Source organism: Callorhinchus milii, unplaced genomic scaffold (genome assembly GCF_018977255.1).
Source record: "Callorhinchus milii isolate IMCB2004 unplaced genomic scaffold, IMCB_Cmil_1.0 Scaffold1, whole genome shotgun sequence".
NCBI classification, from domain to species: domain Eukaryota; kingdom Metazoa; phylum Chordata; class Chondrichthyes; order Chimaeriformes; family Callorhinchidae; genus Callorhinchus; species Callorhinchus milii.
In genome coordinates this window covers 104,698,461-104,724,486 of record NW_024704742.1, presented here as the reverse complement: position 1 = coordinate 104,724,486, position 26,026 = coordinate 104,698,461, and the positions used below count along the sequence as shown (strand labels likewise).

The 26,026-nt window shown below is 43.4% G+C and overlaps 1 protein-coding gene across 1 annotated transcript in view; it reads right to left on the bottom strand.

Moving 5' to 3' along the window:
- The window catches only part of tmem232 (transmembrane protein 232), a 65,044-nt gene extending 53,131 nt beyond the window's left edge, over positions 1–11,913 (bottom strand). Inside the window, exons 1-5 of the mRNA XM_042333954.1 lie at positions 11,807–11,913; positions 9,766–9,942; positions 5,686–5,797; positions 3,301–3,406; positions 671–828 (exon numbers count right to left, since the gene is read on the bottom strand). Coding sequence (XP_042189888.1) covers positions 671–828; positions 3,301–3,406; positions 5,686–5,797; positions 9,766–9,899 — 510 coding nt within the window. The 5' untranslated portion in view covers positions 9,900–9,942; positions 11,807–11,913. The remainder of the gene's footprint in view (positions 1–670; positions 829–3,300; positions 3,407–5,685; positions 5,798–9,765; positions 9,943–11,806) is intronic.
- Between the last annotated feature and the right edge of the window lie 14,113 nt (positions 11,914–26,026).

Sequence of the window (26,026 nt, the reverse complement as noted above, 5' to 3'; positions counted from 1 at the left end):
TTCTGAGAGACGTGCTATTGTATTGCCTCTCGCTTTCCCTCTCCTTGCTGCAAGTATTTGAATAAACTATACTTCTGAGCTAACTCTGTTTGTGAGTGTTCGTTTAAACCTAGCTATAGCGACTACATCCTGGGTTCTACACCAGACGTAGCCTGGAACATGATTTCATCTTAAAATTCAGATTGAATAGAATTGTGAGAATTCTTAAATTAATTTGGAAACGGGGTTCTTTTAAAAACAGCAGAAAAACAGCTTTCAAATTAAGACTGAATTTAGGAATTTTTCACAACCTTTTCAATCTTCACTTCAAGACAAAATGACATTTCAGACGAAGACTGAAATTTCAAACCTGAATATCTTTAAATGATAAAAAAAAATCAAGTCTAAGAGAATCTGTGATTTTCACTCCCAATGAAGACTGTCTCATGTTTCTAACTTCAATCCCACATCAATCATTAACCACTTGAAAACATGGGTAAATACTATTGGAAAAGTTAGCCTTGGTACCAATGATTGCATCTCACAAAATTAGTTGTAATAATATTATCATTACAGTATAACCACAATATTGTTTTACAAGAATCCAGCATTTGAAATAGCTTATCATTATGATTATTCAGTTATGCAAATCAAAGCTGTCTGGGTTATTTTAATTCAACCTTGTATGTACCTTTATGATCTTGATTTCGCTGGAATAAAGATAGGGCTGTTGTATGGCATCAGCAAAAATCCAGTACAAAACTGTCTCCGCAAGAAAGAACAAACAAGAAATCTGGTCTGGATCGAATGGGGCGTGGTCCAAGGAAGTCAAGAGAATGTCCAAAGCCCCTAGAGAATTTTTTTAGAGATCAATTAGTTTCTCACAATCAGTGAATCAAACAAGCTAATTAAGGCTGGCAATTATTCTTTTTCAACTTCATTAGCTATTGGCACTATTCAAAAAGAAAAGGTTGTTTCTCTCGATGCCATGGCTAACAATCCCCAGATAAAATTGTTCATGACTGTGAAACCTGCTGTGCGTAGATTTGCTACCAGATTCGCCCTCAAAATACAGTCACAACACTTACCTGTCTCCACCCTCGACTCCAGAACCACTGCTGTGCTGACAGAATGTCTGTCAGACATCAAGTTCTGGATGAGAACAACTTTCTACAGTTGAACGTCAACAAAACCGAGGTCCTCCTGACTGGCTCACCCCCACACCTCAGGCGCTGACAGCATCACCATCCATGGATGCACACTCCATCTCACTGAGCCAGTCCAGAACCTTGGCATCTTGTTTGACCCTCAACTATCCTTTCTACCCCACATCTGTGCCATGACCCGCTCTGCCTTCCCTCACCTCCGCGAAGTTGCCCGGCTCCACCACTGCCTCATCGTCCAGATGATAGAGTTCAAAATCTTCATTCTCGCCTACAAAGCCCTCCATGACCTTGCTCCTCCCTACCTCTGCGACCTGCTAACCCCATATCAAACTGTCTGTTCCCCCACTCAGCAGGCTCTGGCCTGCTTCACGTCGCCGCCCGGCCCACCCCACCATCGGCGGTCAGGCCTTTAGCCTTTCTGCCCCCATCCTATGGAACTTCATCCCACATTCCCTTTATCTCGCTCCCTACCTTGCCTCCTTCAAGGCGCTTCTAGAAACCCTCTTTTCGACTGAGCCTTCGACCACCTCTTCCCTCCCCAATCCCAGCTCAGGTCCAAAAAGTCCAAATCCCTGACTGTCCAGCGCCTGGGTTACATCCTCCCAATGTGAAAGGCGCTATACAAATGTAATTTTGTAATGTATTATATAATTCTATGAAGTTCTTTGAGATGTCCTCCTGAAAGGCATTATACTAAATACAAGGATTATTTTAGAATACTTTTCAGAGGGAAGGGAGAATGTAATATGTGATATAACTAGTGATGCATTACTATCTGCCACAGAAATGTAAACTTTCATGTTACTTCACCGCATAAAGTGGTGAAGAAAATTACATTTAAATTATAAATCAATTCTGTGGAATAGAAAGAGCAAACCATTCTTCAGCGATCAGTGGGGTGAGGGGTGGATGCCATTGAGAGAAGGCCAAAAGGATAATTTTTCTCTCCATCTGATAATTTTAGCTGGTGGCAATTATTACAATTCCCCCCCTCCTCTCCATAATCATCTTGAGAGGATGGGTTATTGTTTCTTTTATTTAAATCATTTGTAAAATATGTACAATAACCAGTTTTTAGGTTCAGTTTCAAGATCCTCATCCTCGCATACAAATCCGTTTATAATAATAATAATAATAATCCTTGCATTTGGTATAGCGCTTTTCACGTCGGGAGGACGTCCCAAAGCGCTTCACAGAACACACTGTAAAGTGAATTGACTGTATATTCGTGGGCGAACGCGACAGCCAATTGCGAACAGCAATGTCCCACAAACAGTCGTAGATTGAAAATGACCAATTTATTATTGTTTTGTTTTGGAGGATTATTATTAGGCTCTGTGTGGAGTAAGGAAACTTGCCCAAGGTTTCGCCCTGCCTGGAATTGAACTCAGGACTCTCACTTGTAAAGTGAATGCTCTAACCACTGAGCTAGCACCTCCCTATCTCTCGTAGCTGCTTGTACCCCACTCTTCTGCCCCCACCCCCTTTACTCAGCTGACATAGGACTACTGTACATACCTAGACCATTGGTGGCCGTGCCTTCAGTGACCTACACCCCTAACTCTGGAACTTCCTGTCTCAATCCCTTCGACTTGCCCCTCTATCTATCTTTAAAAGCAACCTGAAGACTTTCCTCTTACCTCTTCAACTGTCCCTATGGTCACCTCCTCCTCCCCCCTTCTACCTAGCTCGGCATCCAAACCTGCACTATACGGCGCTCCAAGACACGATGGGAGCTAATTGTTTTTGCCATTTTTATCAAATGGTATCAGATGGAGAAGGCATGCTTTTATCTCTTATCTAAATTTTAATTAGATCCCATGTCGATATGATTTTCATTATAGCTTTTAAATTTAAAAGCACCATAGCACTCACGCCCCCTCATGGTAACCAATTAGTCATTGCCAATAACAGATTTATTTTTAATCTTCATTGCAAGTTTCAGAATTTTCACTTTTGGTTCACTTGCAGCCCTTTGACCAAAATATTCTTCCAAATCAAAACAATTTTCCAGAAACAAATGGTTTGCATTTCCCTGTAATTTCCTGAGAAATTGGGCTGCAATCTTATCAGGAGCTTCATCCTACCTGCTTTGTGGCATTGCAATTTATTTGTAAAGTAAAAATGCTTTAGGAAATAGCAATTCAAAACTCACCGTCTTGTATTATCCCTTTACATTGAGCCAGCAAAACTAGATCTGTCCAACCTGCTGATAGATTCACATTGGATCCTGAACCCATTGTATTAAAACCAACTTTGCGCTGTGGGAAAATAAAAATCCTTCTTATTTACCTGCAACAACATTCGCAAGACTACAATAGCTGCATTGGTCTAAATGACACATCAACTTAAGATTGTGAGCCAAACAAAGCCATTCCTTTCTATTATGATACTACCTCGCAGAATATTTATTTGTACATTCAGATGAAGTAATGTCAGCAGCACTTTCTGTTCGTAAAGTGCACAGGGAGGGAGAACTTAGAAGACGATGTTGGCAGCACTCCCTGCCCATCACGTCTGAACTCCTCCCACTCTGGCCTACCCCACCCCTTCCCTGGATCCAAGCCTTTCCTTGGACCCATTCCTGCTCCCTAACTACTACCCCATCTCCAGCCTCCCTTTCCTTTCCAAGTTCCTTGAAAGAGTTGTTGCTTCCCAGCTTCACTCCTTCCACTCCCTTTACGAACCCTCCAATTGAGTTTCATTGCTGCCCATCTGTGACCAGGGGTCCCTCTGTCTCCTCATCCTCCTCCACCTCTCTGCTGCCTTTGACACTGTGGACCACTCTATCCTCCTCTGCCGCCTCTCCTCTCACCTTAAACTTTTAAGTTTCTGTCCTTGAATAGTTCAGATCTTATCTCACACAATCTCCACTTCATCTCCACAAATGGCTTCTCCTCCAGGCTCTCCTGATTGGCTCGCGCCAGTGCCTCTGCACCTCAGGCACTGACAGCATCAGCATCCTTGGATGCACACTCCACCTCACCAAGCCAGTCAGAAACCTAGATGTCTTGTTCAATCCTCAACTGTCCTTTCTCCCCCACATCCATGCCATGACCCGTTCTGCTTTCCTCCACCTCCGCAACATCGCCCGACTCCGCCATTGCCTCACCCCTCAGGCCACCGGAATCTTCAAACATGCCTTCATTACAACAAGGCTTGAATATGCCAACACCCTACTTGTCGGCCTTCCCAACTCTTCCCTCCACAAGCTGCAGATCATCCAGAACTCTGCAACTCATGTCCTCTCCCTCACCAGGCTCCATGACCGCATCATACCTACTCTCATTGGCTCCACTGGCTTCCCATTCCTCAAGAGGATCGAATTCAAAATTCTCATCCTCATCTTCAAGGCCCTGCACGGCCTTGCCTCCTCCTACCTACCATCGGTGGTCGGGCCTTCAGGCTCTTGGCCCCCACCCTCTGGAACTCCATCTCACATTCCCTTTGCCTTGCTCCCTCCCTTGCCCCCTGACAAGGCATGCCTCAAGACCCTCCTCTTCGACCGTGCCTTCGCCCACCCTCCTACCCCCACCTTCCCTGCCCTCCACCTTCCCTGATCCCAACATCACCCACCCCAGCTGGGGTGCTAATTCCTGACTGTTCAGGACCTTGGGATGTCCACCTGACGTGAAAGGCACTTTACAAATATAATTTTGTATTGTATTTGTATAACATGAATGCACACGTGAAGTGACATCAGTGGCAATCTGATCACCTAGACATTGGCTATGTTTTATGGAAGAAAGTCAGCTCGTCAGCATTGATAGTTAGGTGTACAGTTCCAGTTATCCAAAGGCAACTCAGCACTGTATAGCAGGCGGGTACAATGAGGTTTCCGTGTACATTATAATGTATAATAATGAATTTCGGATGATATTCTCTGAGCTGTTCCTATCATTTACCACAGGTGAGCTTTTGGTTTGTGTACCAGACAGCATTTCTGACTATGTGCTTCAATTCAAGACATTGCAATGCAATGTAGTTGGTACTGGGATAACTGTATTGTTGTCTGATATCAGGGTCTAAATTTAAATAATTAGTAACAGGATTGTTCAGCAACAGTTTTGATTTGCAAATGGGAACTGCTTTCGGTAATCATTTGTATTTAAAAAATCAAAAAGCCGTGTCTATTAAACAGCTTAAAAAAATTGGGAAATAAGGATCCAAAAGATAAAATATAACCTAGCTTTTAAGTATCACTGCAACTTAAAAGATTTAAAGGATTAAAAACATGTTTGATGGTTGGCTACAAAATGTCTGTAGCTGTTCAAATATATTGTGTATCTGGTTTGTCTGAAAAACATTGTTTATTTAAAGAAACATTTAAAGGTTGCAATTTCAAGCTCCATTTCAGGACTTGAGCTCCTAGTCAGGTCACCTACTCTTCCCCCCAAAACACACACATAGTAACTGAGATAGACCATTTGCTATAGAAAAATACAGAAGTGACTTTGTTCCGCCCTGTCTCCTAAGATGCCATTAATATATTTATTGCCAAACAGCTAAATAATTTCTTTCACATATTTAAGAAGAATACCTTATTCCAGCTCAGCATTTGTTGAGCGATGGTTATCAACCGTCCCTTTTCCTTTAGCTCTTGTGTGCAGTTAAATTTCTTGACAAATTCTTCAGTGATATGAACTGGGTTTCTGGAATAAATAGCAAGCAGAATCAATCTTAAAAATTACTTAAGTCTGAGATTTTTGATCTGTAAGTTAGTTATTTGATGAACGAATGGCATGGCTACAAATATTATTTTGAGCCTTTTACTCCCAAACCATTTTGGAGCCCAAAAACAACCCAAAGGCACTATCCTCCACCATCCATCACATCCTCTGCTCACACCACCGCCAGCTGCCTCCATTCTCACTTCAAACACCTTTACCCTGTTTACTTCCTCTCTCAACCATCATCTCCCAGATGAAGCCCACCACCTCCTGCCTCGAGCCACTCCCCACCCAGCTGCTGGTCCACCAACTCCCCCTCCTCTCCCCCCTGCTGGCCACCACAGTCAACCAGTCGCTCTTTTCAGGTTCTGTTCCTCTCCGCCTTAAAACCGCTAGCAGCACTCCCCTCCTCAGAAAATCCACCCTTGACCCCTCCAATCTCACAAACCACTGTCTCATTTCCAACCTGGCCTTCCTTGCCAAAGCTCTGGAACACGTTGTTGCTAACCAGCTTTGCTCTCTCCTCTCCCTCCACTCCCTGCTCAAGCCCCTCCAGTCGGACTTCCACCCCTGCCCACAGCACAGAGACGGCACTTGACAAGGTCACAAACGGCATCCTTTCTCTCTCTCTGACCAGGGCTTCTCTGCCTCTTCGTCCTCCTGGACCTCTGCACTGCGTTCGACACAGTCGACCACCCTATCCTCATCCACCACCTCTCCTTCCTCAATAATAATAATATAATAATAATAATCCTTGCATTTGATATAGCGCTTTTCACGTCAGGAGGACGTCCCAAAGCGCTTCACAGAACACACTGTAAAGTGAATTGACTGTATATTTGTGGGCGAACGCGGCAGCCAATTGCGCACAGCAATGTCCCACAAACAGTCGTAGATTGAAAATGACCAATTTATTATTGTTTTTGTGGAGGGATTATTATTAGGAGTGTGGAGTAAGGAAACTTGCCCAAGGTTTCGCCCTGACCTGCCTGGAATTGAACTCAGATCTCTCACTTGCAAAGCGAGTGCTCTAACCACTGAGCTACAGGACTCAACCATCCTAGTGGGACCAAACTAGCCTGGTTCGAGTCCTACCTCACAAATCGCCTTCACTTTGTCTCTTCAAATGCTTTCTTCTCACCTGTGGCGTACCCCAGGGCTCCATCTTTGGCCTCCTCCTCTTCCTCATCTATATGCTCCCTCTTGGCAATGTCATCCGCAGACAGGGGGTACATTTCCACATGGATGCGGATGACACACAAATCTACTTCTCCTCCTGCAGCTAAGACTCCAAGTCCGCCATGTTCTCTCAGCTTGTCTGGCGGACAGTAGGGCTTGGATGAGCAAAGACTTCTTACAACTAAATGTTGACAAGATGGAAGCCATATTCATTGGCTCACGTTAATGTCTTCTGCCCTGCAGCTCTGACCTCCCTGGCCTATCCATTGGATTTACCGAACCAGTCTGCCGCCCAGCTGTTAGGTTCGACCCACAGCTGTCCTTCCTTTCCCACATCCGATCTCTGACCAGAACGTCTTCCTCCACATCCACCACATTGCCCACCTCTGACCAGAACGTCTTCCTCCACATCCACCACATTGCCCACCTCTGACCGTACCTCACCCAAGATGCAGCCAAAACACTCGTCCATGCGTTGGTCCCTCCCAACTTTTCAAATGCCCTCTTCGCCGGTCTCCCCAGCTCTACCATACACAAGATCCAGCTGATCCAAAACTCCGCCGCCCACATACTCACATGCACTAAATTCCATACCCCCATCACATCAGTTCTAGCCAAGCTCCACTGGCTCCCCATCGCCAAACAGATCGATTTCAAGATCCTCACATTCGTTTTCAAATCCCTTCATGCTCTGGTACCTTCCTATCTCTCCAAACTGCTTACCCCCAAACCACTACCCGCTGCCTCCTCTCGACTAGCTCCAGCCTTCTGCATGCTCCTCATGCCCTCCGTTTCACCATCGGTGGACGCGCTTTCAGCCACTATGCCCCGAAACTCTGGAACACTCTTCCTCTGTCCCTCTGCCTTGCCCCTTCCTTCCCCATATTCAGGACGCGTCCGAAGATCTTCCTATTCAACCATGCATACGGTCATTTCCCCTTCCCCCCGGCTCAGTGTCATGCTCCGCCACTGTCAAGCGCTCTGGCAGCTATATAAATGCAAGTTTTGGTATTTTTAATACTAAACACAAATCGCGTTTTCCATAAAGGTAACATCAATTACTTATGGTGGTTTGATGAAATAGAAAACAAATGCAAGCTAACACACCATCAGAATATTGATTCAAAACAGGTTTCAAAAACGTTCTAATCCATAAAAGAAGCCATACTTTGCATTTTCCATTTTGCCTTATGATCCTGATGCAAAAGTAGATAACTTTGATTGATTGTTTGATTGATTGATTGATTGATTCCAATACTGATGTGAGATGAGCCTTTTATGCTGTGTTTAGCTTGTAGACTATTGAGAACTGGTTGAAATAGAACTGATTCTCAACGGACCTGAAGCTGCTGTGCCTGGAATCAGCCCAATTTTCTCTGAAGGGTTATTGGCTGCAAATTTGAAGCTACAGCTCATACATGAACATGCCGTTTGTAGCTATTTCTCAGACACACCTTCTTTTTCTGAGCCACACTTGTTCCCAATCTCCAGACAAGGTTGAGAAAGGTCAGCAATGCTAAAACCACACTGCTAATAGCTCAGCCTTAATGGCCAACAAGTAAAACACTGTTGTCAATGCACTTGGGGAAGCTGTTTGTTTTGCTATTTCAGTTGCTGCAGCCTCTCGATACAACGTGAAGAACTACCTCAGGAGGTTTTATTTATACTGCAGCTCTGCAACTAAAGGCAAGGTTACTGTTGGTGGTAGTGCTGTAGGTTAAAGTAGCCATTAAAAAAAGTAATTAGACGAATCCACCACTACACAGAGAATGGCACTTTTGTTGTTAAAACTGACATTGGAGATATATTGCACATTATCTTATAAAATAAGTAGCTCAGTTTTTCTTGTGTGAGTGTACAATATTTTCAGTACAACTAGGGAAGCAATTTCCTTCAATTACCTTTTACGTAAACGGATATCCTCACTTATATCCAAATTTAAATTTACTGTGAATGAACGGATTTCAGAATGTTAAGGTTTTTAAGTACTTTCAAAAAAAAAAGTGGTGATTACACGTAAACTATTTTTTCTGACTAATACAGCAGACTATCGCGTAATTATGCTGTTTGCATATCAACTGCCTTTTTGGTTATAAAACTGCCCGTTGAGTTTTTCCGTTGGTTACAGAGAACAAATCAGGATTAAAGCTGTCTCTGAAGTAACATTGCAAGTAATATTTAAATGTCAGTCTGCTGTTATACACTGCAAAGATGGTTGTGCCAAACAACTGTGGATTTTGGCTGATTCTGAAGTATTACTGAAAAAACATTCAGATGACAATTAAAAACAGAGTGCTAGATTGTGTTCCAGATCCCTCGCCTCAATTTGGCCAAGTTGGCCAGATCTGAACTGCAACCTCTCCCCCAATACATCGATCTTAGCTCTGCCCGTCATTTCTAGTTTTCATTCTTTTGTTCTTTCTTTTTAGCTCATCCCCTTTAAAAGAGAGTTGAATGTAGATTTAAAGAGGAAAAATATAAAAGGGTAACAGGGATTAGAGTGAACCAGCACCAGCTGGCCTCAATAGATTGAATGGCCTCCTCCTCCTCCTATACTCTTAATTTCTATGCTGATACTTTGAATTGTTACCTTGTAAACATAGACTAAAAGCAATTTAAAAAAAAACTGTCTTGCAGTTTGCACCTTAAAATAAAATATCCGTAAATTATATTTCAAACTGAGCAGTATGAAATGTAATCAAAATGATAGAATACGTTAAATTAACCATTTATGCAATAATTAACTATTAGACAATAACACACTTTCTAACCTTCGCATTTCCTTTTTGCGGCTGCGTTTCAGGGCTTCGCTGGCTTCTTTTGCAAGCTTTTCTTGGAGCTGCAGTTGGTACGTGTGAGAAATTATTCCAAACTTTTTCACTATGGGGATCTTGATAATTGGCATCTTTGCAGGCTGTAGACTGTATGTCCCTCTTAGCAAACTATACCTACAATCACAATCAATAAAAGGCAAAGACATAGTAAACAGATTAATAAATAGGAGAGATCAGAGATTAGAGGCCACATCAAACAAAAATCCAGAGTATCAGAAAGCTGGAAATCTAAGGTGGGTCAACTTCTGGTGTGTTAGGTGAGCCGGGGGGTTAGGAGAGGGCTTCTGCCTCCATCATACCTGGGTACCAGTCAATATGTCACATGGCATATTGTACTAGAAGTGGAAGTCCACTCTGAAATGCTACATAGAATAAATCTAGACCCAGGTGGAATTTCTCCCTCTCCATCTAGTTTGATCTATTGATCTCTCTACCCCTCCACCCTCCAGGCCCATTGAACAAGTCAGTAACTCTGTGCAGACTGGAAGGTCCTTACTGTGTCCTGTCCTTGCTGTTCAAGGCACAGGTGCACATCCTGAATACCACTCATACTCGCCGGTTTACTGTAAGGATTTCTGCTCTCCAGACTGAGTTTATTTTTTTTACACACACATCGAGCTATTTTCCCAAAAAATTGCACGCCTCCGCCACTGCCTCTCACCACAGACCGCCGAGACCCTTAGCCACACTTTCATCACCTGTGAGATTGTGTGAGAGTGTGAGAGTATGTGTGTGAGAGTGTGAGAATGTGTGAGTGTGTGAGTGAGAGTGAGGGAAAGTATGTGTGAAAGTGTGTGTGAGGGTGAGAGAGTGTGAGGGTGAGAGAGTGTGTGTGTGTGTGATTGTGTGTGAGTGTATGTGAGTGTGTGAGTGTGTGCTTGAGAGTGAGATTGTGTGTGTGTGTGTAAGTGAGAGTGGTGTAAGTGAGAGTGTGTGACTGAGTGTGACTGAATGTGTGTGTGTGTGAGAGTATGTGTGAGTGTGTGACTGTGAGTGTGTGTGAGTGAGTGTGTGACTGTGTGTGAGTATGTGTCAGTGTGTGAGACTGTGAGTGTGACTGAGTGTGTGACTGTGACTGAGTGTGTGACTGTGACTGAGTGTGTGACTGAGTGTGTGTGACTGACTGAGTGTGTGACTGAGTGTGTGTGTGTGTGACTGAGTGTGTGTGACTGTGACTGAGTGTGTGACTGAGTGTGAGTGAGTGTGTGACTGTGAGTGAGTGTGTGACTGTGACTGAGTGTGTGACTGTGACTGAGTGTGTGACTGAGTGTGTGTGACTGACTGAGTGTGTGACTGAGTGTGTGTGTGACTGAGTGTGAGTGTGTGTGTGACTGAGTGTGTGTGACTGTGATTGAGTGTGTGACTGAGTGTGAGTGAGTGTGTGACTGTGACTGAGTGTGTGACTGTGACTGAGTGTGTGACTGTGACTGAGTGTGTGACTGAGTGTGTGTGACTGACTGAGTGTGTGACTGAGTGTGTGTGACTGACTGAGTGTGAGTGTGTGTGACTGACTGAGTGTGAGTGTGTGTGTGACTGAGTGTGTGACTGAGTGTGTGACTGAGTGTGAGTGAGTGTGTGACTGTGACTGCGTGTGTGACTGTGACTGAGTGTGTGACTGAGTGTGTGACTGACTGAGTGTGTGACTGAGTGTGTGTGACTGACTGAGTGTGAGTGTGTGTGACTGACTGAGTGTGTGTGACTGTGACTGAGTGTGTGACTGAGTGTGAGTGAGTGTGTGACTGCGTGTGTGACTGTGACTGAGTGTGTGACTGAGTGTGTGACTGACTGAGTGTGTGACTGAGTGTGTGTGACTGACTGAGTGTGAGTGTGTGTGTGACTGAGTGTGTGACTGAGTGTGAGTGTGTGTGTGACTGAGTGACTGTGACTGAGTGTGTGACTGAGTGTGAGTGAGAGTATGTGTGTGAGAGTGTGTGACTGTGAGTGTGTGAGAGAGAGAGAGTGTTTGTGTCCCTCTTACCTGCTCCCAACCTCAGGTCTGCACCACCGCCGCTGTTGTGTTGGCGACGGTTGCTATGGACACGCAGCACGAGAACTGCCTGAGCTCTCACCTCCATCACTAACTCATCACCATCACTAACTCCTCCCCATCACCATCACCAACTCCTCCCCATCACCATCACTAACTCCTCCCCATCACCATCACCAACTCCTCCCCATCACCATCACTAACTCCTCCCCATCACCATCACTAACTCCTCCCCATCACCATCACTAACTCCTCCCCATCACTATCACTAACTCCTCCCCATCACCATCACTAACTCCTCCCCATCACCATCACCAACTCCTCCCCATCACCATCACTAACTCATCACCATCACCAACTCCTCCCCATCACCATCACTAACTCCTCCCCATCACCATCACTAACTCCTCCCCATCACCATCACCAACTCCTCCCCATCACCATCACCAACTCCTCCCCATCACCATCACTAACTCCTCCCCATCACCATCACCAACTCCTCCCCATCACCATCACCAACTCCTCCCCATCACCATCACTAACTCCTCCCATCACCATCACTAACTCCTCCCCATCACCATCACTAACTCCTCCCCATCACCATCACTAACTCCTCCCCATCACCATCACCAACTCCTCCCATCACCATCACCAACTCCTCCCCATCACCATCACTAACTCCTCCCCATCACCATCACCAACTCCTCCCCATCACCATCACCAACTCCTCCCCATCACCATCACCAACTCCTCCCCATCACCATCACCAACTCCTCCCCATCACCATCACCAACTCCTCCCCATCACCATCACTAACTCCTCCCCATCACCATCACTAACTCCTCCCCATCACCATCACTAACTCCTCCCCATCACCATCACTAACTCCTCCCCATCACCATCACTAACTCATCACCATCACCATCACCAACTCCTCCCCATCACCATCACTAACTCCTCCCCATCACCATCACTAACTCATCACCATCACCATCACTAACTCCTCCCCATCACTAAACTCCTCCCCATCACTAAACTCCTCCCCATCACTAAACTCCTCCCATCACTAAACTCCTCCCCATCACTAAACTCCTCCCCATCACTAAACTCCTCCCCATCACTAAACTCCTCCCCATCACTAAACTCCTCCCCATCACTAAACTCCTCCCCGTCACTAAACTCCTCCCCATCACTAAACGCCTCCCATCACCATCACTAAACGCCTCCCCATCAGTAAACTCCTCCCATCACCATCACTGACCTCCCCCTCCCCTTCCCCCCATTTTAACATCATGCAAATTGGCATTTTTTTTAAAAGGTGGAAATTAGTTACTGCAATGAAGCCATAGTTTAGAAATGAGAACATTTTCTTCCATTCAGGCTGGGGACAGGCTACGCGTCAGTGCCTTGACTTGGTGCTTCTGAAATATTACTGATTCTGATTTAAATGTGTTTCCAACATCTGTTCTGGGTTAATATATTATATTCTATCTATTGGCATGCTGGAACATGAACAAATGAATTACAAAGATGCCCCTTTCTTCCCTGTGAAAAGTGCCATTAAAGCCAAGGGATAAATCTGACAAGAGTTCAGGCAATTTTACACAACTCCCAGGTGGCACTATGGACATTATTGCACATTATTGCTGCCCCAATTCCTACATAGCACTCCACTGCAAACGTGTTCACCAGCAGGGGATTGTAGATTACAAAATGATACTTTATTATATTTTATTTTATCTACACCATGGGCCATTCCGTAAATGCAGTTCAACATCAGTGTTAAAACAATAAAATCTAACATATTACCTTTTATATTCAGAACACAAAATAGTATATTCCCTAAAAGCAAATAAGATACAATCAATCACACATGAACAATTAATAGTATGCAATTCTAGGATTCTCCAAGGATATCTTGTTCAATGCCCACACAATCTACATTAATGATTTGGACTCGGGAATCAGCAGTACAATTTCAAAATCTGCAGACAATACCAAATTGGGGGGTGTAGTTTGTTGCAGTCCTGCAACAAATTACACCAAGACATTAATAAGGGGAGGACTGCAACAAATTACAGCAGGACATTAATAAACTTGCTGAGTGGACATTTAAATGGCTGATGCATTTCAATGTGGAAAAGTGTGAGGTGGTACATTTTGGTAGAAGGAATAAGGAAGTCACATATATCCTGGAAAATGAAAACCTAAATGAGGTAGAGGAGCAAAGAGATCTAAGGGTACACACACACAATTAGTGAAAGTAGCACTAAAGTTGCAACGCAGGTTAATAAAGCCATAGAAAAAGCAAACCAGGCATTGGGGTTCATTTCTAGAGGGAAAGAAATGAAAAGCAGGGAAGTTATGGTAAACTTCTAGAGAACCTTGGTTAGACCACATGGAGAATACTGTGTGCAGTTCTGGTCCCCACATTATAGAAGGGATGTAGAGACACTGGAGGGGGTGTAAAGGAGATTCACAAGGATGATCCCAGAACTGAGAGGTTATACCTATCAGGAAAGGCTGAACATACTTGGACTCTTTTCTCTTGAAAAGAAGAGGATAAGGGGTGACCTGATAGAGGTCTTTAAAATGATGAAAGGTTTTGATAAGGTAGACATAGGGAAGGTGTTTCCACTTGTGGGGAGAACAAAACCAGGGGCTATCAATGTACAATTGTCACAAATAAATCAAATAGGGAAGTTAGAAGAAATTGCTTCACACAGAGAGTAGTGGGAATGTGGAACATGCGACCACAAAGAGTTGTTGAGGCAAATAGCATAGATGTAGTTAAGGGAAAGCTAAATAGGTACATGAGGGAGAAAGGAATAGAAGGTTATGCTTGAAGGCTTAGTTGAGGAAGGGCAGGAGGAGGCTCATGTGGAGCATGAACACCGGCATAGACCAGTTGGGCCGAATGGCCTGTTTCTGTGCTGTATATTCTAATGTATTTGAATGTATTCTCTAAGATTCATTTTTTTCTTTGACTTTGAATTTACATAGTCTAGGCCAGTGATGGTCAAACTACGGCCTGCGGGATGATTCCAGCCCATGGGGCCATCAATAAGTGGACCTCCAACATTCAGTAGAAGAGGCTTTGAAATGACAGGCGAGGACTGACATTTGTGTCTTTTATGGCCCTGGAGATTCCTATGCTCTCGTATTACTTCCTATCCAAATTTATATCTTTTGGAGCAGTACAGGAAGAAATAAATGATATTTCCATTTTTTTGCATGCCGAAGGGAGAAAATGACATTGTATCAGCAAAATTCATGGCAGGGAATGAGATGAAAGTACATTATTAAGGAAGAAAGTGCAGAAAGAAGGGGAAAAGAAAGAGAAGAAGACACCAATGATGTTCGGGCTGACTGTAAAAGATAATTATTTGGGACTATGCATTTTTCCGGAATCTTTGTCTGAATGGTTATGGGGAAAATTACACAATAAACTGAATCATTGATATACCTAGTATTCAATTAACTGATCTTTAAAATGGTTTGGGATTTCTAATTTCTATTCAATAAACCAAACTATTCAATTATCCGATATCCAATTAACTATATTTTACTGTATATTTTACCTCTTTCTAGATGTATTTAAAAAAAACTGTAGACATATGGATTAAATAAATGCATCAACAAATTTAAATTAGTATTCTATTTCAACACAAGAACTATAACGTTCAAAATCTTAAATTTATTGTGCATCTTTTGAAGCAGTGGGGGCTCTGAAATGGCATCTTACATTTTGAACTTCACCACATAATTGTAATGTTCTTAATTATAAATTGATGCTTTCTCAAAAGAGTGTATTTATATGAGAAAAAAAACACTGGTTACAATTGCTCCGAGAGGCAAACAGGTCTCAAGAATATCTTTCTGTCCACCTTATTAAAGGTTTTATTTTTTCTTGCAATTTCATTTAGTTCTAAATCAAGAAGGAAGATCGAATTCCCTTTACAGGTGCTCTCTACACATTGCTTGTACAGGGAATCAATACATCTTCTGTGCTCTGGTCTTTGAAGCTGGTATTTAAGGAAATTGTTTAAACAGCATTACTGATATCTTCCACTTGCAGTTGCAAATAACGTAATATTTGGTTAATTTACAATATGGTCCAGTTATTTATTTATTTATTTAATTTGCATTATTTAATCCATATGTCTACAGTTTTTTTTAAATACATCTAGAAAAAGGTAAAATATACAGTAAAATATAGTTTCCCATCATTACTCACAAAAATATTTCTTATTGATCTCATATGCTAAGATGGTATAGATGTAAGTAAGTTATTTAACTTAGATTGTTAGCACAAAAGTAGAAAATATAAGTTGAAAATTAACAAGCCTCAAGTGAGGTGTAAGGTTAGAAAGATTTGGTAAACAGATGTATTGAGGGCATGAGAGGTGGAGTGATTTAGAATTTTTTGTCTACTTTGGGACCTGTCCAATGGATGTAAATGTCTTTTGCAGTCTCGTGTATTCCTCTGTTATTGCTACGTTCATTTATACCTTCAAAAATTAACTGCAAAATGTCTGTTTGGGAATAGTATTGCAGGCTATCGATATAGGTTCAAATGGAAATGAACAAATACTTCCTTGCAATCCCTTCTCTGATGGCACTGATGCACAGAGGAATATGTTTGGTATTCTGTGAATATTCAGTGTTTTTTGTTTTAATAAGAAATAACTCTATTTGGAAGTTAACCCTAAATCAACCAATTTGTGTCTCTTTGTACAATAGTCACCTGCAGAATAGAGTCACCGTACATTACAGTAGATCCTGTGAAGCACTTTAAGATATCCTCCCAATGTGAATGATTATTCTACTCTACTTTGATTTGCATCATTCTCGTGTTACTGATCCAATTCAAATCCAATCCAAATTACTTATTAATCAGGATAGACACTGGACATTATCAGTTTACAAATGTGCAGTTTCTTTAAGAATGATAAACCTCATTAGGGAGGTCTGATTCAAATTCACTCGACAAAGGAACTAGTTTGGCAAAAATAGTAGCAGTGCTTTATTAATGTTTGTGATTTTGGTAGCATTCATTCTCACAACTGAAATGTAAACCAGTCTAGTCTATTTATAGTAAATAATAATAATCCTTGCATTTCATGTAGCACCTTTCACATTGGGAGGATGTATCAAAGTGCTCCTGAGGATTTACTGTAGAGTGCAATCATTGTGTATACTGTAAGTGATTGTGGCAGACAATTTGCACACCGCAATGAAACTCACTTCCCTTTTCAAATAATGCCTGATATTCACCTGAACAGGTAGACGGGGACTCAGTTTAAAGTCTCATCCGAAGAATGGGGCCTCCGACAACACAGCACACTCCGGCACTGCTTTGGAATAACAGCTGAAACTATATGAGTTCAAACGTCAAAAAAAATTAGAAAAACTGATGCGACAGAATATTGCTAACTAACAAGAATAATATTACCCAATGAGGACTGACTCAGCTATTTGGGATTGAGCTGAGGGACTATTATACCTATACATTTGCATTGGGTTTCTTCGAAGCTACACCATTTTTTCAATTTTTTTTTATCAGAACCAGTTCAGCCACCAAGAACCCTCCCCCCAACATACACACACATACATTATACCAATTCAAATTTTAAGTAATATTCTTTGTGATACATTCACCTGCTTTCTGTATATGTGAATGGCTTATTCTTTTTAAAAAATAACTCAGATGGTGAAATGTATATCTGCTGACACCTCGTGGACACTTTAGAAGGTGCACAAACAGAAATCTCCACCATTCTCTGTGGCTCAGTAGGGTATCGATTTCCATTAAATTAATTCTCTGTAAAGGTAATAATTTGAAATAAATAAAATTGGAGGGAAAATTTAAGACAGATTTTCTAAAAAAATCATACCAAATTCCGAAGGATTTTGTGTAAACTTTTCCATGGTATTGAAGTAAAATAATAATAATCCTTGCATTTGATATATAGCACTTTTCACGTCTTCTCGACGTCTCAAAGCGCTTCACAGAATAGACTCTAAAGTGAATTGACCGTATATTTGTGGGCGAAACGTAGCAGCCAATTGCGCACAGCAGTGTCCCACAAACAGTCATGGACTGAAAATGACCAATTTATTGTTGTTTTGTTTTGGAGAGATTACTATTATTAGGCACGTTGGAGTAAGGAAACTTGCCCAAGGTTTCGACCTGCCTGGAATTGAACCCAGGTGACTCGCTTGCAAGGCAAGTGCTCTAACCACTGAGCTACAGGACTCCAAAAAGTTGTTCCTCATTAACTGGTGGGGTTCAGAGCTATGTTATTTTTCTATTTCCATCTTTTATGAGGCTTTTAACACCAATTTTAATACTGTATATGTCAAGCTGTGCTTGGGGTTCACAAGCTACATGCTGCTTTGGGATGTCCTCCCGACGTGAAAAGCGCTATATCAAAAAATGCAAGGATTACTGTCCAAGGTCCCATCACGGCAAATTATGCAGCAGGTAGAATTGGGAACTTTTTGCTTCAAGAAAACATTCTTTAATGTCAACTAATGCTGCTTTCAGCCATAAATATCTGTTTCTAATAGTGTCTGTATAGCTAGAAGCAGCGATTCTTATTGGAGTGTTCTCTCAACTTAGCACTTGAAATAGATAAAATTGACACGCTCTGAATCCAGCGTGCTGCTGAAGAAGTCTATAGGGGATCAATAATAATAATCTTTGCATTTGATATAGCACCGAATCACATCTTCGAGACGTTTCAAAGTGCTTCACGGACTACTCTGTAAAGTGTATTTTGTGGTTATGAATGGATAAATGTCTCCAACTCAGCATGGAGGCAACTATGGTAAACATTGCTGGGAATTGGCAGAGGTCCACAGAAACATCTCTTCTCAACCTAGTGCTGCAGGCTGCAAGCTAAAGTTGATCAAGAGAATTAACTCACTCAACTGTTCATGATTACTGCCTCAACTTGATTTTACAAGCTCCTTCCCAGTTCACAGACTTCACACTTCAGAGACACTTGAACATACCTTTTTGACTAATTTGGAAAGATAGTGTCCAAAAGATTATCCCTCAGTTGTTCTAGATGAAGATGGCAACAAAAATCTTCCAGGAATTGATGTCTGTTGACATGTATATTATGTGTAAATGTTGGTGAGAGTGTTGTTGTAAGGCTACAATTACTTCCATTCTTCAAATGTTTGTGGAAAATTTTTAGAGCCAATTTAAGTTTTAAATTTTCATATCTCTGTTTATCTGTTAAAGTTATTATGTTCACACTTGTTTTTGCTTGTAACTGACATAAATGTGGAGAGGTACAACAACAACAATTTGCATTTGTATAGCAACCTTCATGCAGGGTAGAGTCTCGGGGCCTGACACAGAGCTGGGGGGAGGTGACCCTAAGCATGGTCATAGAAGGTCTTCAGACATGATCTGAAAATGGGGAAGGAGGAGGCAAGGTAGAGGGATTGAGCTAGAGTTCCAAAATTTCAGGGCATAGTAAAACCACGGCCGACGATGGTGGAGCGTTGGGCGTGAGGGACAACAAGAGGCTGGATCCAACTAAGTGGAGGTGGTAGGTTATGGAGTGGGGAGTAAGCAGGTTAGAGACATAGGGAGGTACCAGGAAATGAAGGGACTGGTAGACGAATGTGAGAAATCTTGAAGTCGATCCGTTTTGTATTAGAGAGTCAGTGGAGCCTGGCAAGGACGGTTGTGATGGGGATACGCTTGAGTAAACGGGTGGTGGAGTTTTTAATTAGTTGGGATATATGGATAGTGCAGCTGGGGAGACTGGTGAGGAGGACATAATAATAATAATCAAGATGGGAAATGACAAAAGTGTGGATGAGGGTTTCGGCTGCGTTGGGTGCGGTGGGATAGACGTGGAGGAAAACAGGCCTGATTAGGGATTGGATATGTGGTGGAAAGGACAGCTGAGGATCAAATCTGACACCTAGGTTACACACACATTTGGTAAGTCTTATGGATAGGCTGGGAAGGTTAAGGAGGTCAGAGCCGCAGGAGAGAAGACGATGACGAGAGTCTTGTCGACATTTAACTGCAAGAAGTTTGCGCTTGAAGCTCTCAAACTAATGCTCCAACTCCAAGCTCCAAGCAAGTTGACAGAACATCAGCAGACCTGGAGGAAGAGAAGTAGATTTGGGTGTCATCAAGCTTCCCCAGAGTTAAGCACTCCAAGATGCCACCCCATATGAAAGGCACAGTATAAATGCAAGTTGTTGTTGTATGTTTAAAAAATGATACTTCAAAGTAGGTCTTCAGTACTTGAAAGATAAATGCAATATTTTCTTTTGAAAAGAGAACCTTTTTTTAGCTATTTACTGTTCCATTTAGTGTATAAAATGCAGGACAGTTGCAATAAAAATAAATTAAACATTTCTGGAGGTTTTAACAACAACAACAACAACAACAAGATTCCATTTATAAAGCGCCTTTCACGTCAGGAGGACTTCCCAAGGCGCTGCACAGTTGGGTCATGACCCGAGCAGGGGGAAATGGTCAGGGTGAGGGGAGGGAAGGGAGGGGGCGAGGAGGGGGGAAATGGTCAGGGTGAGGGGAGGGAAGGGAGGGAGCGAGGAGGGGGTAGAGAGTCGAGAGGGGAGCTGAAGGCATGGCAACTCAGTTGGAATGCACAGCATGTTCATAATTAGACAAATTTATCTTTGGAAAATCCAAAATTATTCATGCTGCTTTGAGACCATGAAGCAAAACCAAACCCATTAAGGTGGAAGCCCATTTGTCAGGGAATTGCAAGGACCACAGTAGGCAGGGCTTCAATTAAATTAATTGAAATGCAGCACACCAACTAGTACATTTGTCCAATCTACTGGCACATGTTAACATCGCCAGCAGTTGGGGGTACATTCTCTATCTCTGGGACTGCCTCGGGGAGATGCTTCCCCTTTACTATCTTAGTTCCTCAAAACAAAATTGTTTTTTCTCTCACTTCCGTCTTCTAGGTGTTCAAAGTGTGAACTGTGAATTGAACAGGAATAGCAGAATGGTACTTTTTGTTAACTTTCTGGTATGCGTAAAACAGATATACTCGCTGCATTAAATCAGACACCATAGATTTCCCCTCCCCCCGACAACAGCAACTTGCATTTATATAGCGCCCTTTACATCAGATGGCGTCTGGGAGCGCTTAATAGTGCTGAGCTAGGGGGAGGGGGAAGGTGACCATACGCACAATTGAAGAGGAATGTCTTCAAGTGCAACCTAAAAATGGGAGAGAGTGGACAAGGCAAAGGGATTGAGGGAGAGAGTTCCACACTTTTGGGGTATAGTGGGGTGTAGCACAACCGCCAATGGTGGGGCAGAGGGTCCAGGGGATAAGGAGGAGACCGGAGCCAATCAAGCGGAGGCAGCGGGCAGTAGTGTAGGGAGAGAGCAGGTTGGAGAGATGGGAGGAGGTGCCAGAGTGTGCGCAAAGGGATTTAAATATAAGAGTAAGGATCTTGAAATCGATCCGCTCGGTGACAGGGAGCTAATGGAGTTTGACAAGGACTGAGATAATGGAGGCACGGAGTTTAGTGATGGTGAGAATGCGGGTGGCAGAGTTTTGACTGTGTAGCAATACAGTGATGCTGAGTTCAGGTTATTCAATATAGAGTAGGATTCAAACTTGCAATATGTGATCTATATGGTTTGTGCTTCTTATTTATTAGGTAGCTCTCAAACTACTGCCCCATCTCCAAGCTCCCTTTCCTTTCCAAGTTCCTGGAACAAGTCGTTGCTTCCCATCTTCACTCCTTCCTCTTCCACCACTCACTTCACGATCCCCTCTAATCGGGTTTCCGTGCCTCCCACAGCACAGAAACAGCCTTGTTCAAAGTGACAAATGACATTCTGTCCATCTGCAACCAGGGCTTCCTCTGCCTCCTCGTCCTCCTTACCTTTCTGCTGTCTTCGACACTGTCAACCACTATCCTCCTCTACTGCCTCTACTCTCACCTCAACCTTCATGGTTCTGTCCTTGAATGGTTCAGATCCTACCTTTCACAGCGCCTCCACTTCATCTCCACAACCGTCTTCTGCTCTAGCCCCCGCACCGTCTTGTGTGGCATTACTCAGGGCTCTGTCCTTGGTCCCCTCCTCTTCAATATCTATATGCTCCCTCTTGGTGACATCATCCGTAGACACGGGGTCAATTTCCACATGTATGGGGATGACACCCAACTCAATCTCTCTGCCTCCAGTCTCGACTCCAGGACCACTGCTGTCCTGACAGAATGTCTGTCAGACATCAAGTCCTGGATGAGAGCTAACTTTCTACAGTTGTACTTCAACAACCGAGGCTCTCCTGATTGGTTCCCATCACCACCTCCACACCTCAGGCGCTGACAGTATCACCATCCATGGTGCACACTCCACCTTACTCCATCTTATTTGACCCGCAACTATCCTTTCTACCCTACATCCGTGCCATGATCTGCTCTGCCCTCCCCCACCTCCGCAACATCGCCCGGCTCCGCCACTGTTTCACACCGCAGTCCACTGAGACCCTCGTACAAGCATTCATTACATCCAGGCTTCACTATGCAAACTCCCTGCTTGTTGGCCTCCCCAACTCTTCCCTCCATAGGCTGCAGATCATCCAGAACTCTGCATCCTGTGTCATCTCCCGCACCATGCTCTGTGACCCTATCACCCCCATCCTTGCCCAACTCCACCGGCTTCCCATCACACAGAGGATACAGTTCAAGACCCTGGTCCTCACCTTTAAAGCCCTCCATGGTCTTGCTCCCCACTACTTCTGCGACCTTCTAACCCCCTAACAACCTACCCACTCCCTCCACTCAACGGGCTCTGCCTGCTTCATGTCCCCTGCCTCGCCCACCCCACTCTGCCTCTGGAACTCCATCCCGCCATCCCTTCACCTCACCCCCCTCCCTTGCCTCCTCCAATATCCGTCTCAAGACCCTCCTCTTTGACTGTGCCTTCAGTCATCCTCCTTTCCCCGTCCTCCACCCTCCCCAATCCCAACCCCCAGCTCAGGCCTGAAACACTGACTGTCCAGCGCCTTGTGACTAGGGACTCCAGGATGGAGTTCCAGAAAATGGGGGCAACTAGGCTGAAAACCAAACTGCTAATGTTGGGGCAGGCAGGGAAGGGAATATGAAGCAGGTTGTTAAGGTTTAAGAAGGCCGCAGAGATAGAGTGGGGCAAGACTGCGGAGGGCTTTAAAAATGTGTAGGAAGATCTTGAACTCAACCTCTGGGGGATGGGGAACAGTTAGGCCAAAGAGGATGGGAGTGATAGGCTGACGGAGGGTAATGCAGGAGAGGACATGAACTGCAGAGTTCTGGACGGTCTGCAGGTGGTGAAGGGAAGAGAGGGAAGTCCCATGAGCAGAGAGTTGGAGTAGTTTAGTCTGGACGTGATGATTTATACAGGAAATATACAGGACAATGCCCAAAGCCAAACCGGAACATTTACCCGTTCAGTTGGACATTAAAGATCCCATGACTCTATTTGAAAAGAGAAGGGAGTTTCTCCTGGTGTCCTGACCAACAATCCCCCATATAAACACTGCTGTGCTCAAATTGGCTGCAGATTTTCCTCCAAAAATACAGTCACTCCACTTCACAGTGAATCTTGTGAAAAGCTTTGAGACATCATCCTGACAAGGAAGGCCCTACATCAAACGCAAAGATTATTATTATTACAACAAAAATTCTTTTATAGAGAGCCTTTCACGTCGGGAGAACGTCCCAAGGCACTGGACTGTCAGGAGTCAGGATTTGAGCATGGGGGAGGAGTGGGGTAGGGGTGAGGGAAGGCAGAGAGGTGGGAGGGTGACTGAAGGCATGATAGAAGAGGAGAGGCTTGAGACCGGCCTTGAAAGAGGCAAGGGAGGAAGCGAGGCAAAGGGACTGTGGGATGGAGTTCCAGAGTCTGGGGGCAGAGAGGCTGAAAGCCCGGCCACCAATGGTAGAGCGGGTCGGGCGGGAGACATAATAATAATAATAATCCTTGCATTTGATATAGCGCTTTTCACATCGGGAGGACGTCCCAAAGCTCTTCACAGAACACACTGTAAAGTGAATTGACTGTATATTTGTGGGCGAACGCGGCAGCCAATTGCGCACAGCAATGTCCCACAAACAGTGGTAGATTGAAAATGATCAATTTATTATTGTTTTGGGTTTTGGAGCGATTATTATTAGGCTCTGTGTGGAGTAAGGAAACTTGCCCAAGGTTTCGCTCTCTGCCTGGAATTGAACTCAGGTCTCTCGCTTGCAAAGCGAGTGCTCTAACCACTGAGCTACAGGACTCCACATGGAGCAGGCCAGAGCCCGATGAACGGAGGGAGCAGGCAGGTTGGTAGGGAGTCAGCAGATCAGAGAGGTAGGAGGGGGCAAGGCCATGGATGGCCTTGAAAATGAGGATGAGAATCTTGAATTCAATCCTCTGAGGGATGAGGAGCCAGTGGAGTCGGGCGAGGGTGGAAGTGATGGGGTCACGGAGCCAAACAACATTAACTGGAAAACAGAATGAATAGATAAGCACTTGGAATGAAATAACACAACACATAATGCCAATGTGGTACCCTCAGAATAAATTAACTTTGTCTAGGAGCATATTTTCCAGTATTTATCATTTTAATACTTTATCAGACCTTTCAGTGCAGTATACTTCTAATGTTTTTCCATGTGTAATTTGGTAACTAGTCAGTGAAGATTATATGATGCTGATTGCTAAAAACAGCAATCATTTCATTATACATTTATAATGGAATTGGAAATCTTATTATAACGACACAACAAAAAGATCTCTACAGGTACTTTTCACGATCAGCATAAATAGACACCAATGTCATTTTTGCAGCTTCTATCCCTTGTTTGCAGAAGTTCAAATGCAGAGTTGACCATTGCTTGTTGGATTATATAGGTACCAATGGAAATTGTGGTTTGATTACTGACCCTCTCAATCCAATTGATCTCCAAACCAGGAGGGTCAAACTTGTGTATTCTCAGTTATCTTTAAATTTAGGCTGCCGTTATCCAACTGAGTTAAAAAGACAGCTTACTTTTGGAAAGGTTTTGATAACTTTTTTCTATTGTCTACAAATACATGATGGAACGCTGCAACGTAACATATCATCGTATTACTTTTCAGTGATGTTACGATGATAAAATAACATTTCTCCCCTAAAAAAATTAAAAGTTTTCAAAACACTTTTTCGAGCTGTTTTAAAAAAGTACATGGTAAACAGCTTATGATGGGCCAAATGGTATTCTCCTTTACTGCAAATTTCTATGTTTCTAGCCCAACCCTCAAATTTTGTACACTGGTAAAGCAACCTGAGAAATACAGGGCAATCCTGTTATATGTTTTGGATCAAAAATATTAAGCACCGCAAAATACCACATTACATTGGGTCCATAAAGAAAATGGCTTCTGCACCATCAGGTTGACCCTGATATTACTTCCTGTGACCTGTGCAGGTACACTATGTGCAAGGCGCAGGAAATGACATTAGCTGCAACTTGATCAGTTGTATATGTCAGCCTGGCTCAGTTGGTAGCATTCTTGCCTTTGAGATTGTGAGTTCAAACCCCACTTCAGCATTTTAAATCACAGTCTAAAGTCCAATAAAGTGCTGGGAGATGTTGTCCTTCGGATGAGACATTAAACTGAGGTCCCTTCTGCCTGTTCATGCGGACACTAAAGAAAATCCCATGGCGCTATTCAAAAAGTATCTCCTGGTATCCTGGCCCAAAAAGATCCCTAGGATAAAATTGGTCATTTACTTCATGGCTGTTTGTGGGACACTGACAAATCCGTGTTTGCCTACGAAATAAAGGCACACTTTACAGTAAATCCTGTGAAGTGCTCAGAGATGTCCTCCCAGTGTGAAAGCCCTAGATCAAATTCAAGAACTTTTAACTCAACAGTGTCAAAGACGATCATTTTCAGGGTGAACTTTCGCTCAACTGGGTGCAAACAAGTCTACTGGAGGTCCCCCTGTGCATCAAATTATCATCCCCAAAGTCTACAAATCCATTTGAAGGTCAGCTACTACATTTTCAGAGTGCCCTCAATTTTAAAAGGAAAACTTCTCAAAGGGTATTTTGAGAAACCAAACCAAGCTGAGAATTCATGCATCCCTGCTACTCATGGAAAACCCAGAGATAGGTTACTGGAAAGGAATGCGCACTCTCTCCCTGGAGGGACGCATCCTGCTTACC